At 33.5% G+C, this 14,198-nt stretch overlaps 1 protein-coding gene across 2 annotated transcripts in view; it reads right to left on the reverse strand.

Moving 5' to 3' along the window:
- Positions 1–14,198, reverse strand: part of APOOL (apolipoprotein O like) — a 54,869-nt gene that overhangs the window by 1,360 nt on the left and 39,311 nt on the right. For both annotated transcript variants that reach the window (XM_084790974.1, XM_084790975.1), the window contains exons 6-8: positions 12,120–12,211; positions 4,481–4,594; positions 4,181–4,289 (exon numbers count right to left, since the gene is read on the reverse strand). In XM_084790974.1, the coding sequence (XP_084647100.1) occupies positions 4,181–4,289; positions 4,481–4,594; positions 12,120–12,211 (315 nt within the window). The remainder of the gene's footprint in view (positions 1–4,180; positions 4,290–4,480; positions 4,595–12,119; positions 12,212–14,198) is intronic.

The following is a 14,198-nucleotide window of genomic DNA, read 5'->3' on the forward strand; positions in this document are numbered from 1 at the left end:
TATATGAGTAGAAATGTTGGGCAGTCAGCTAGAACTGTGTCAGTACAGTCCACAGGAGGCCTTAACTCTTATAACTTAACTTATAACAGTTCCAGCCTATATAGCATTTAAAGCCATACAGCTAGGTAGCATTATCTACCGACAGAGAAGTACTAGGAGGAGTTCTTTGTGATACTATAAACTTTCCAGGTTAAGATTAAGAGACTATAACAGAGATAGTAACACGAATTAAAAATTATTATTAAAAATTATTCTTGTTACTATCTCTGTTATAGAGGTCTATGATAGGACTCATGATCTTATAAAGTAAGATTAAGAAAAATGTCTACACTTTTACTAACCTTCAAAATTGAGTATTTTTATTCAGTCATAAATGTAGGTGACAAGAGTATTACAGTTTCTTTTGTACTGCCAACAGAAATCACAGATGTTTTCATATCACCTTATAGATTATCTTAGGATATTTTCAACTGGCACTACCTGAGAATTATAGTAGGTATTAAATATATTGATAGATAATATTTTAACATATGTAAATAAAACAATATATTACTATTATATATTTAGTTTTTAATTTGAAACCCTTCTGAAAAGGAGGAGGACATAAAGAAATGGTAGTGGTTTTATGCTTGTCAACTTTTCTCAAATGTATCTTTACTGCCACCTGGTGGTAGCCCTTGCTCAATAACCTAAAAGGGTTGGTTTTTTTGTTTTGTTTTGTTTTGTTTTTGTTTTTGTTTTTTTTGGAACTTTGAAAATTTCTTTTAAAATTTCTTTAAATTTGTCTTTATTTTTGAGAATTTTGATCACTAAAAATTTTATTTTTTGAGAATTTCATATGAGTACTGTATTTACATCATTTCCACTCTTTCTCCCTCTAACTCTTCCCATGTAAACCCTGCTCTCAGCTTCATGACCTCTTCTTTAATTATATGTTACACACGTATATAATACATATTTTTTTGTCTTCTTTGAGTGAAAATTGTGGATATATAAGTTCTGGTTTAGATATACACAGAAATGTAAAGAGACTTTAAGAAGGCAATTTATCTTATTAAACTTCAGACACACACACACACACACACACACACACACACATTATTGCTCACATGTACAGGTGCCCCTGAATAAAACAGATTTTTCCCTCTCTCAGTAGCTACGGACTAGCTGTTACTCTCCATATAGGGATGGGGAGAAAATCATGCATATGCACAATGATATGTGATCATATCTGCCTCCCATTTCCCCCTCCATATCTTCTCAAATTATGTCCTTTTCCAAATTCAATATTGTTACTGTTGTTGTTATAAATTATGGTTTGACTGCATGTATATCTGTACATCACATGCATGGCTGATATTCACAAAAGCCAGAAGAGAGATAAGCCCTTCCACTTTGAGTCCTAGTCCTGCCTCTTAGATAATCCACTAAATCCAATTAATGCTGCTTGTATGTGTATGGCTGTGGGGTTATCCACTGGAGCATGGACAACCTGCCACAGCCCATCCCTGTAAGAAAAGTGTATTAAGCAGAGCTATTAGTAGGAATGTGACCAATAATTTTATGTGTCTTTTGCATTCAGATTTACTTAAGAGTATACATACATTTCCTAAGTCCTGTAACACCTCTACTTACTCCTTTAATTTACATTCTTGTTGTGTTATGTTGAATACACAGGATTTTCTAGGGAACTTTTCCTATAATCTATCTGGTTTGAGGCTAAGACATGAGGACTGGCAGCAGTGCAAGGCTAGTCTGTGTCAGGGTTTGTGCATCATGCATGTGAAATGAGAGAGAAGAAAGGAAAGAGAGGAGATAAAGAAGAGAGATGGAGGAGAGATAGAGGAGAGAGAGAGTGTGTGAGTGTGAGAGAGGGGCGGGGGAGAAACAGATTAAGATATTGAGGTTTAACCCTAACAGGAAACATGTGAGAACTATTTTTATTGTGGGTGAGGAAACTGAGCTGTGGATAGGGATGGGGAAATTGACCTTAATTGGTGATGTGTATCTTGCCCAGGTAATAGAACTATTTGGTATTCAGCTTCGGGTCTTATCCTAAAATCTGTGATCATAATCACTACATGGAACTTTGTGATTACACGTGAAATGGAGAAATGCTAAGTTCTAAAGATGAGTTTTTATTTTTCGAGACAGGGTTTCTTTGTGTAGTCTTCACTGTCCTGGACTCAGGGTAGACTTTATAGATCAGGCTGGCCTCGAACTTACAGAGATCTGCTGCCTTTGCCTCCCAAGTACTGGAATTAAAGGCATGTACTACCACGCCCAACTAGAGTGAGGTAATTGACCCTCAAAGACACATTGTTAGACTAAAACCCTAAGCACCAATATGATGCATTAGGAGTTGAGGGAGGTAATCAGGATTAGAAGAGGTGATGAAGGTAGAGTCTTTATGAATGGAATTTGTGCCCTATGAAGTGTCCGGACAATATGTTTGGTTCTCTTTACCATGTGAAGATACAAGACATCAAATGCCTAGGAGCCAGAAGAGTACCTTCGTAAGAACCTGGCCATGCTGGCACCTTGGTCTTGACCTTTTCTTCTCTTGAATGAAAGCAATGCAGTCTATGGTATTCTTTTTTCATAGCAGTTCATCTTAGTAAATAAATTCAAACACATCATATTCATAAATATCACTGGCATCCCTTTCCCACTGCAAGTTTCCTTAGAATGTTCTTCATGTATTACATTATCCAAGATAGGAATAGTGTTTCCGATCACAGGTAGATAAGGAAAAATATTAGGCAGGAATGATTTAGATCCCACTTTAAGCTGTATTTTTTTTTCTTAAGCTGTATTTTGTTTCACCTTCACGAAGATAGTCGGGAAGTGACAGACATTTAGAAAAATGACTACATATACTATACTTTTTATAAATAAGCTGAACTGATGTTACCTCAGAGAGTCTAAAAGTTGTGTATCTTATCTTGATTAGGAAGAAAAGATGGAAAATCATTCAAATAGGCTTTGATATTTAGTGACCGCTTTTCTTTGTCTGATATTATTGCTATTAGTATCTTGCTCTCTTGAGACAGGGTCTTGGTATGTATCCCAGGCTAGTCTAGGAATTCACTAAATAAGTAATAGCCCACACTGACTTCCAGGCCCCAAGCCTTCTGTTTCAGCTTTCCAACTGCTTGGGTTACAGGTGTGACTACTCTGCTCTACCACCAGATGGAGACTGAGAGGGTACTAGGAGGAATAGGAGAAATTCTGCCTTTAAATGAAAAGAATGGAAAGAGGCTGGACTGTTGCATCAGGAAGATGAGCTAGAAATACAGCTCTGCTACTGAAAAGTTGTATTATTGATTTTTTTTAAAGTTGTTTAAGCTCCAGGAGCTTTTCTTTGTGTAATGGGAATAATTACCAATACAACAGAGATGGGATCTTGTTTTGCTTTGCATTGCAGGTTGAGTAACAAGACTCATAAGCACTCTATATCACAGTACATGCTTTATATAGGGGTAGATAACTGTACTATTTCCATCTTTGCACATATGAATCAGGCATATTTCCTTGGAGATGAGGCAGCTATGCAAATCTGAGACAAAATGGTTTATGTGACTAGACTATTAAAGTATTTTCAAATACATGGCTACATTTTTTTTTTTTGCTCATGGTAGGAATTCTTTAGAAAGCATAACTATCATTTGTTGGTCCCAGAAAGTATTGATTACCAATACTGAGTACTAGCAAAGCTGTAATAGTGCTACATGTACTACTTAATGCTGCAATCTCTCTTGGTATTGGAATTTAATAAAGCCACAGAGAGTGGAAACTAAGACTGACAGGAGACTGACAGGTAAATAGCATGAGAAATGGAAGCTGATATGCTTTATGTAGGTGTGACTCATACCTGTCATTTGAAAGAATCCTGAAAGGTATACTTTCCTCCTCGTGATAAAACAGCTCACATTTATAAAGCGATATTAAATGCTTTACTCAATCATAATGACAGTGCTACTCTACCCGCACAGGTGAAGAAAATATGTACTATAGCTATGTGGTAATTTAGAAAGAAAAATCTCATAACCAAAAATGAAATTCAGTGCACACATGTGAGAGAGAGGAAACATTTAGGAAAACATACAAGTTCAAAGTATGAACTATAATGCTCTAAAATTAATAAAAATTAAAACAAAATTAAAAATTCCAAACAAACCTGGAGTGGGTTCTGAGTTAATCTTTGTCACAGAAGCAAGTCCCTTTGGCAAAGACACTGAATGTTTCAGGTCAGGTGTCTTGGCATGTATTTCACCAGAACTTCCTACCTGTTTTTAAAAAACAGACATTTTCTTCAGAAGTAAATTATTTTAATAAAACAATATAAAATTATACTATACCAACTTATTGTGAGTCTTTCATTTGTTTCCATTTCATCTGTGACCTCCCCATAGTATCATTATGAACCAATGCTTACTCAAAGAAAAATTCAATGACTTTTGGTTTATTTGAACTCTACCTTAGTTTCGTCTTTTGGTTCAGGGAGTGATTCTTCTTCGCTTTTTTTTGTCCACAGTGACTTAATGGCATGGTAAATTTGTTGGCTTGTAGCATATGCCTTTTTCCCAGTTATCTAACAAAGAAAAAGTGAGTCAAATAATGTATTTGTAAAAGTAAAATAAAAACTTTAAAATTCAGATAAAGTATTTTATATGAACACCTAAGTAGGAATTAACAATAAAAATATAAATATCTAGCTCACATAAAATAAAGCAGCATTTTCAAAATCTTATAAGAAAAATGACCAGCTACATGTAAATGGCAAATAAATAGATAACTTCATACAATATAACATAAATTTAAAATTATGCCTAAGTATTTTAACATAATTTTATAGTGTTAGGGATTGAATTCCAGGAGATGAACATAGCATTCTACCAGAAGCCATAATACAACCCCTAGTTTATAATTTTTAAATTATTTTTTCAACCTTATAGAGGGACGCCTAATAAAAATTATATCTATTTAAGGTAACAACACAATGCTTTGGTAGAAGTCCACTTTTTGTATTAATTTCTGTAGTCAAGCTTACCAACACTGGTATCAGCTTATGTAGTTACCTTTCACGTGTCTGGGATGAAAACACTTAGGATCAAATCCCTCTTCAAATTTCAAGTATTCAAAATATTTGCCATAATTGCCTTGCTATAGATAGATCTCATAAACTGGTTTTGGTCTCCTAACATTTTGTCCTATAACTTTCAGTGTATACAAACATCTCCCCTCCCTATTTCCTTCCATTGCCAGCTCCCATCAATGACTATTGTACAATTTGCTTCTCTGGGTTTTAACCTCTCTCCACATGAGTGACATTACTCAAGATTTTTCATTCTCTGATCAGCCATTACCAGTCTGTCCATGTAGCTTATATTAGAGAGCTTCATACTAAGTGAAATTTGCATCCACAGAAGTTTAGGAAGAAATATTTAGAGAAAGTAAACAGATCACTGAGAAAAATGAGGTTTTTTGTTTTGTTTTGTTTTGCTTCAAACTTTATGGATCATTCTCCATTCACTGAGAAACAAATATATCAATTAATTTCTCAAGAAAATAACATTTGATTCTGGTATAAAGATAATGTTAGGAGTAATGGCATATGTCTGTGACATCTCGCCTAGAAGATCCTGAGTTCCACATTAGTCTGGGTAACCTTCCACTAACAACACTTTCCCTTTGAATATATTCTAGTTCCTTCTTATATTTTCCAGAACCCCATGGTTTCAGTATACAACTATCAAGGTTTAAAAGAGAACTTTATATGATTACACTTTGACAAACTTGTTTGCTTAAGCAGTTTTGTTCTTCAAGTTTGTTTTAACTAATTATATACTTTTATTGTTTTAACTAAGTATATACATATATCCGAAAAATTATGCAATATGAGGCCCTACACTCGCTGCCCATTACAGAAAAATAAATAGTACAGCACGCAATCAGGTACAATGATAAAATTAGCATCCAGTTATTATTCATATAACTGAGATCAATCTCAGTTGCAGTGTTTTCTCAGAATAAATTCCTAGAAGTAACATTTCTGGATTAAGAATCATATTAATTTTCATTTAAAAATACTATCACATTGCCCTTCAAAAAGTTAGCAATATTCTTTAGCAACCCACACTTCCACCAAAAAATACTGCTGTTATCCTACCCTTTTTACCAAAAGAAGAATTAGGATCCCTTTAAGGCTTTATGTAGCTAAAAGACAAACGCAAGCATCTCTAGATGTATATGTTCAGCTGTGGAAGTACTTGCCTAAGTTCCATGAGGCATTGAGGTTTATACCTAGCACTGTCTCCAAAATGGTCTATTAAGTTGACATTTATGTAATTACTAATAAAAATATAGTATCTTTTGTTAGGCCATTTATACATATTATTCTGTGCAGTACCTATCTGTATAACTTTTCTACATTTCAGACAAGTATTCATCGCTTTATTATTTATTTATGAGTTCACAATACATTGAAGATACTAGCTTTTGTTGTATATATTACAAATAATTTCTTCCATTTTTCATTTACCTATTAACCTCTGCATATGCATACTGTAATTATTTTTATATAGTCAAATACATCATCTTTCCTTTGTTAGCTTTCAAGGTTATGGTTTACATGAGTTCTAGTTTATTTCAAAATAATTAAAGTGTACATCTATTTTTTCTTTTATGTTTTAAATAGTATTTCATTCCATGAGGAGATCTCTATTCCATCTAAAATATATTGATATTTAGTACCTGGTAAAGCTCTTTAGAATCCCAATACAATCTTAAGCAACATATCCTTCCCTTTCATACTAACGTAAAGCACCACCATTACCACATAGCAATCATTACCCCATGTATATAATAATATATTTAAGATAATTTTAGGGAATTTTCTTTTATCTTTTGACCTATTTTACCATCTATATTGCAGTTTAGTATAGTGATCAATACATGGAAGATGGATGAAAAATGTATGTTGAATGAATTTCACATTCTACTAAAACCTAAGACTTCTGGAAAAACTGAATTAAAATTCTAGATTTTGGAATGCCTTCTATGTCAATAATCTTTTCATTTAAAAACAAGTTATCTCTATAAACACATTCAAGGCTTTTACAAAGTCCACTTGCACATAACTGCTTTATGTACTAGTTTGTCTCTGCACCAAGCTGATTTCACTTATCTCTAGGTTCATCTATCTTATAACAAATGGCAGAATTTCTTCTACTTTATGACTGGATAATGTTTTATTGTATATATGTAACCACCATTTCTTTAACCAGTCATTTATTGATATACACTGAGGTTTTTTTTCCAAGTCTGGGATATTATGATACTGCTATAATGAGCACAAGAGGTAAAAATTTCTTGAAGGCATTATTTTTATTTCCTTTAAGTATAAACTACAATAAAAGAGAGGACAGAAGCAATTTTAAGGGGCTGGAAGAAATATTGGTCAGAGGGAATGAACATTCAATTGTAAGATGAACAAATTGTGGGAGTTTAGTATACAGCCTGGGCACTAATAGATGTGCTAGTTGGATTGTGCTAATCATAAAGTTAGTAAAGCTCATTCAACTTTATAAAATCGTGTGTGTGTGTGTGTGTGTGTGTGTGTGTGTTAATGATGAAATACTACAAGGACAATTACTTTTAAATAGAATAGTCTTGCATTGAGTGAGGCTTTTATTCTGGAAACTATGTTCTAGATTATCATTTGTTTTTAAAACTGTCAGTCCTTTCCCTCTTAAAAAAATTATAGGCCAGGCGTGGTAGCACACGCCTTTAATCCCAGTACTCAGGAGGCAGAGGCAGGTGGATCACTATGAGTTCAAGTCCAGCCTGGTCTACAAAATGTGTCCAGGTCAGCCAAGGCTAACACAGAGACCCTGTCTCAAAAAAACAAACAAAAAAAAACCTTATAATAAAAAGCTCTTCTCTGACATCCTTTTAAAGTATTTGCCTGATTAGAGAAAAATATTATTTTATTTTATTTTTATTTACTTGCTTATTTTTAATTAGCATTATTTTATGTGTATAAAGGTTTTGCCTGCATATACTTAGATGCACTGTGTGCATGCTTGATGCTTACACAGAAGAGGGCATCAGATCCCCTACAACTGGAGTAACTGATGGCTATGAGTTGCCTTGTGGGTACTGGGAAATGAATCTGCATCCTCTATAGGAGCACCAAGTACTCTTAACCACTGAGCCATCTCCTCAGTGCAAGTGAAAGATTTTAAAAAATAAATTTGGTAAAAGAAACTCATAGAAATTTGAATACCAAAAAATAGAAATTTAAATACCAGTTAATAGTAGTTACTTTTAAATATAAAATACATCTTTTCAAAGTTCTTTTTAAAACTTGGAAACAAATTTATTTATTTATTTATTTTTTATTATTTAAGTAATTCACTCAGATTACTTCTCAATTGTTATCACCTCACTTGTATATTCCAGTTCTGCCTCCCTCCCTCTTTCACCCTATTCCCCCCCCCCAGGTCTATGACAGAAGGGGCCCTCCTCCCCTACCATATGATCACAGCCTATCAGGTTTCATCCTGGTAGCCTGCTTACCCTTCCTCTCAGTGCCATTTCCTTCAATGGTAAGTTTCATAAAGACAATCTCTTTTAAGTATATTATGTACTGTCATCATATTAACTCCTAATACCTTCCCATTCCCCCTTCCCTTTTGCTTTCATGCCATATATGTACTCACATATGCTGATCACATCAGCATATGCTGATTTTCATGTCATATATTTGACTATATACGTGATTTTATGCAACAATATACAAATTAGGATCCAGAAAACATTCAACATTTGTCTTTCTTTTTTTGTTTGTTTGTTTAGCAACAGGGTTTCTCTGTGTAGTCCTTCCTGGCTGTTCTGGAACTTACTTGGTAGACCAGAGAGGCCTTGAAATCAGAGATCCATTTGCCTCTGCCTCCCAAGTGTTGGGATTAAAACTGTGTGCCACCACTGCCTGACCAATATTTGTCTTTCTGAGTCTAGCTTACTTCACTTAATATGATGACTTTTTCTGCAAGTTTATTTCTAGGCTTAAGTTGGGGCGGGGGAGGTTTCCTGTAAGTTTCTACATCAGTGTCATTTGAAATTAAACAATTTATGTACAACACAATATGACAAAAAAGGTTAAAAATTATTTCTAGGAAAATTGGGTTAAATGCATTATAAAACATTTAAAACTGAATGTTTAAAATCTTCTTTGAGATTAGCAGTTAAAAGCTGGGAGACATAAAAAGATAAATAAAAATCCAGGTGGGATCTGCAACCATGTTTTTCAATGATTTGAAATGGGTTTTCCGTAATTGAAATAAATATTAATAGAAAATGGAAAATGTAATTATAAGAAACGTGTCAAAAATCTTAATAAAAAAGTACTACTCACTGAAAAACCTTCCTTTAAAATAGAGAAAAGGGTGGCGCTAGAGGAAGTGGTATAGCTAATAAAGTGCTTGCTTTGCAAGTATAAGAACCTTAATTCAATGCCCAGCACCAACCTAAAAATGTCCAGTGTAATTCTGAAATTCTGAATGAAAATCAATAGCTATCATATCTTATCTCTATTAACTTAAAACAACTCTCTAGACCTAAAAATATCTTAACCCATAGACAACTAAGATTAATTGTAAGACTAAACTAACTGGTTTTCATCCGCATCAGAGACTTGAGAAGGACTCATTCAGAATTTTAGAATTACCAAGATAAGAAAGATGTTTTCTACAAGATTGCCAAATACAATTAACCAAAACACCATGTTACATTCATATAATCCTTGATTGTTTCATAGTTCTTGCTGTATGTATTTTTTATTTGTGTAATAATATAAACGTATATGCCAAAAAACAACATAAAATCTTTATAAAAAATTTAAAAATGTCCACTGTGATGGTGTTTATTTGTAACCCCTGCTCTGAAGAAGCAGAAACATGAAAATCTTTGGAACTGGCCAATCTAGCCTAATTGGTGAACTTTAGGCCAATGTGAGACCCTGCCTCAAAAGAGGTAGATAGTGTTCCTGAGGATGGCACTCAAAGTTGTCCTCCAGCCTCCACAAACATGTGTTTATATATGTGCATATATACAATACATGCAGAGCTGCATAAACATGTGTAACCACATGGACATGCACACACATACATTTTAAATAATGAAATTGATAAAAAAAAAGTTACAATTTGAACTAAAATTTTAGATATATACTGTTTTTAGTTTTTAGGTTAATTGCTATATACCAAACAGTCTTGAAAATATCAAATAAGCAGGGATTTATTTTTATGTACATTTTTCATACAATTTTGTGGGGGTTCAGACTTTCTGAATCTTATCATGTATCTCAGATAAAAAATCCATGTTCTGTCTATTTATCTATCTATATGTGTACATATATGTATATTCTAATCTGACAAAAATTATGTACAATATACTTAAGAGTAAAAAAAAAGCAAGGGTTTCAATGCTAGAAACTTCAGTGATTTATTATAGAGTAAGTTTTAGACTTTAATATTAAAGTTCAATAATTCTTTGTTTTTCCTTGGTAAAGTAAAATTAAATTTAGTACTTTTTAATTTAAAGTGATATATACCATGACATTATCCTTATCTACATATTTACTCATATATTTTTCTAATTCTATATGTAAAGATCGCTAGAAAAATATTCCAATAGATTTTACACTGATATTTTTATAGGTGGAAGCATATTTCAATGGGGTTATATTTCTTCTAGCCTAAATTTTTTGTAATGCTTATATTTAAGGATGAATTGGCATCTTTTTTATGAAAACAAATAGGGGGAAAGGAGGGAGGGAAGGAGAAAGGGAAGGAGGGAGAGACAGAGACAGAGAGACAGAGAAAGAAAGAGAGAAAGATTACTGCAAAAAGCAAAAGAGTAGAATCAGTGTATCCAGCCAGTAGGAATAGTAACAGAAAAGTAGGGCACCTAAAGCCGAGTATGACTCTGGATAAGGCAGTTGCTGGGAACTTCAATGAGCCACTGCTTGCTTATCAGCAAATGAGAACAATATAAAGGTTAAGTAAAATGAGCTCAAGTTTTCTTTCAGCATCAACATTAATTTAAGTAGCTAATTTTCATGTAAATTCATAGGAAGGAGTCTTTTTAAACAAATTCATCACTTCATTCAGCAATTTTCTCAAGTATAACTAGATTTAATGAATAATGTTCTTCTGTTATAAGCTTTTATAGCTTGATCACATTACAAACTGCAGAGGTCACAATATCCTTGACATTCTCAAAATATTGAATAAAGCAATCTTATCTACATCAACAATTAAAGAGATGTAGTAGTAAGACCACAAGTACAGAAAGTCCTTCTGGTAACATTTTTTAAGTATGTATGGTCATATTAAATGTTGATATCTAAGGACAGAAAAGAAGAAAAACTCACATACTCCAAATCTCTGCTTCGGAATCTGGATGTATGACAAAAATACAAGGCTTGAGTATATAGCTTATGGCTTGACTAGCATTGTATCTGGGGCTTTGGGATTCCCATTGCAAAATGAAAAAAATCAATAAAGAACTTCAAATTATTAGGAGAATGTTTAGATTTGCAGGAATTACAATGAGCTGGAAGATGTGTTTTTTATTCCAATGGTTTCAAAACTCACTTTCTTTATGTGTGTTTTTTAAACTCAGAAATCTCTGTAACCTATTATTTGATGTTTCTTGCATTGTGTTACTCAGAAGCTGCCAGCAGGTATAATTTTCTGTTATTAAATAACAAAAACAAAACAGAAGGGCCCTGAATTTTATACAGTTCAACTTGGCATAAGTATTTCTCCCCATCAATTCTAGCTTTGTCTCTGAACTTGGTACAGCAACTTGCTTTTATACTGCTGAACTAGAGCTAATCAAACCCATCCTAGGTCCTTGTTAGGATCATGAAATTAAGAATGGTATTTTCCACGTCAAGATACTAACATAATTTTGCCAACCTAAGAATTGATTCCAACTACATGCCTCTGAAAAATCCAGTGTTTAAGGTACTGCATGACATTTAAAGATCATCACACTGACAGTTTAAGCCAACACTGAAATATTATTCTCATTTACAATGAACTTACCTTTGCAAGTATTATTGATTGAGTTGGGTAGCACACAGTTGCTCCTAACGTAGCCAGTCCTAGTGGATAAACAATCTTCTTAAACCTAGAACCTATGAAATTCAAACAAATTATTTACTCAAAATAGATAACACCAGAGATTTGATGTTTTTATACTGTGGTGTTTTTCTTTGTTCCTCTTTAAGCTATCATTCTACGTTAAATTGTTCTTTAGTTAGCAATATCAATCAAAATGGTACCTAAAATGCCCTTAAGGCTCTCAATTCAATTAATGTCCCTTAGCCATCATGTCCAATCTAAGAAAAATGTTCTGAATCTAATACTGATAATTATCTACACAAAGGAATTAGTAATTATCTTCTTTTTTAAAAGATTGATTATTTTCATATCCTAAGAAACTTGAAATTATAATTACATTTTTTCAAATATCTAACAAAGCATGATAGCAGAGAATTAATCAGCTACTGTGTTCATCAAAGCAGGTTAAAGTGAAATGGACTCTCTTCTATATGCCCTTTCTGATTAACACTTAGAAAGGTGAAGGACCCAACTAACCAATCAGCTAAGAACCTCAAAAGGTACATAACTCCTTCATGTCACTGATTCAGAATACTGAAGTAATACTAATTGCAATTAGCTTGACATAATTAATGCATTTTCAAAAGTGCCTTGACTAAGCATCCAAGAGTCATTTTCATATCATTTTTTGACAGCAAAATCTCTTTTTAAAAAATCCAAAGAGAATCATACTAGGAACTCACTAGGTTCTCACTAGGAGCCTGTCAACTTGAGAAATTGCTCTGATTAACCTGGGCATAAGAAGTTCTGTAGCAAGCCCTTTCATACAGCTTTTATCTTATTCCCATACTCGCTACCCCTAAACCCTTCCATAGAGCTAGAGTAATAATACTGGCTAACAGTAGGAAATACAGCACTCTCAGCTAAAGCTTAAACCCACAAGACCACCAATTCAAAATGATATGCATCATAAATGTCTGTCTGAATACATTGAACTCTGATTGAGACTAAGAAATCAGATATTGGTTTGGTCAAGAGGAGTAAGCACTGTTAACTCTTTGAAATAGCTTTTTGGCCCCTAACTTAAAAAGGAAATAGCAAGATAGGGTATAAAAACAAAACAAAAACAAAAAAACCTACCTCACAATGTTTGCTGGTGACTTTGCAGTTTGTGAAATGTTACAAACCTTGTATTTTTCTCTGTCTGGTTTAACTATTTTTTAAAGAAGCCAGTTAAAGTCAGGTCTACAATAGACTGAATGTGGAGAGGGTGGGTAAGAAGGCTGCTTTGTGTGGTATGGGGAGAGAAAGTCTAGGCTAATTAAAGCATATACAAAACTGGATCTCAACTCTGTTCCTTCCTCCTTACTATTTTTGTTTAGTTCTTGTTCTTGTTATTCTTCTGCTGCTCCTGCTTTATCTTCCTCCTCCTCTTTCTCCTCTTCCTCCCCAACCTCCTCTTTGTTCTTCTTTTGGATTTTTGAGACAGGATTTTTCTGTTTAGCCCTCACTGTCCTGGAAGTCGCTCTATAGACCAGGCTGGCCTCAAACTCAGAGATTCACCTGCCTCTTCCTTCCAAATACTGAGATTAAAACCTTGTGCTACCCACCCAGTTCATTGTCTAGTTCTTGATTTAACAAATCCCAATAGGGATTAGGATCTCTTATCTCATCAAAATTTACCTGAATTATGGTGATGTGGCAGTATTTCTCTGATGAACTATTAAATAATTTTTACCCTTTCCTTAACTGTATACAAGAAACCTTTGTACAAAATGGTATATTTCATGTAGGTTCAAAGTTCTTTTATAACTTATTTTTCTAAATAAATTTATTTATATTTTTATATAACTAATTTATAATTAAGGAAGAGTACCAGACACTGATACAAATTAGCTATGTGTGGGGCACATAGAAATATTCAATTGATTCTCTTTTAGATTTCTATCTTCTTTCTATCTCTTTCTATCAGAGTTATATTAAAGAAACAGCTTTCTAATTTTTGTTGTACTGTGACTTGCATAAAAAAATAAGGTTTACATGATGATCTGTGACATTTCA

This window comes from Acomys minous (assembly GCF_964271855.1).
Source record: "Acomys minous genome assembly, chromosome: 7".
NCBI classification, from domain to species: Eukaryota; Metazoa; Chordata; class Mammalia; order Rodentia; family Muridae; genus Acomys; species Acomys minous.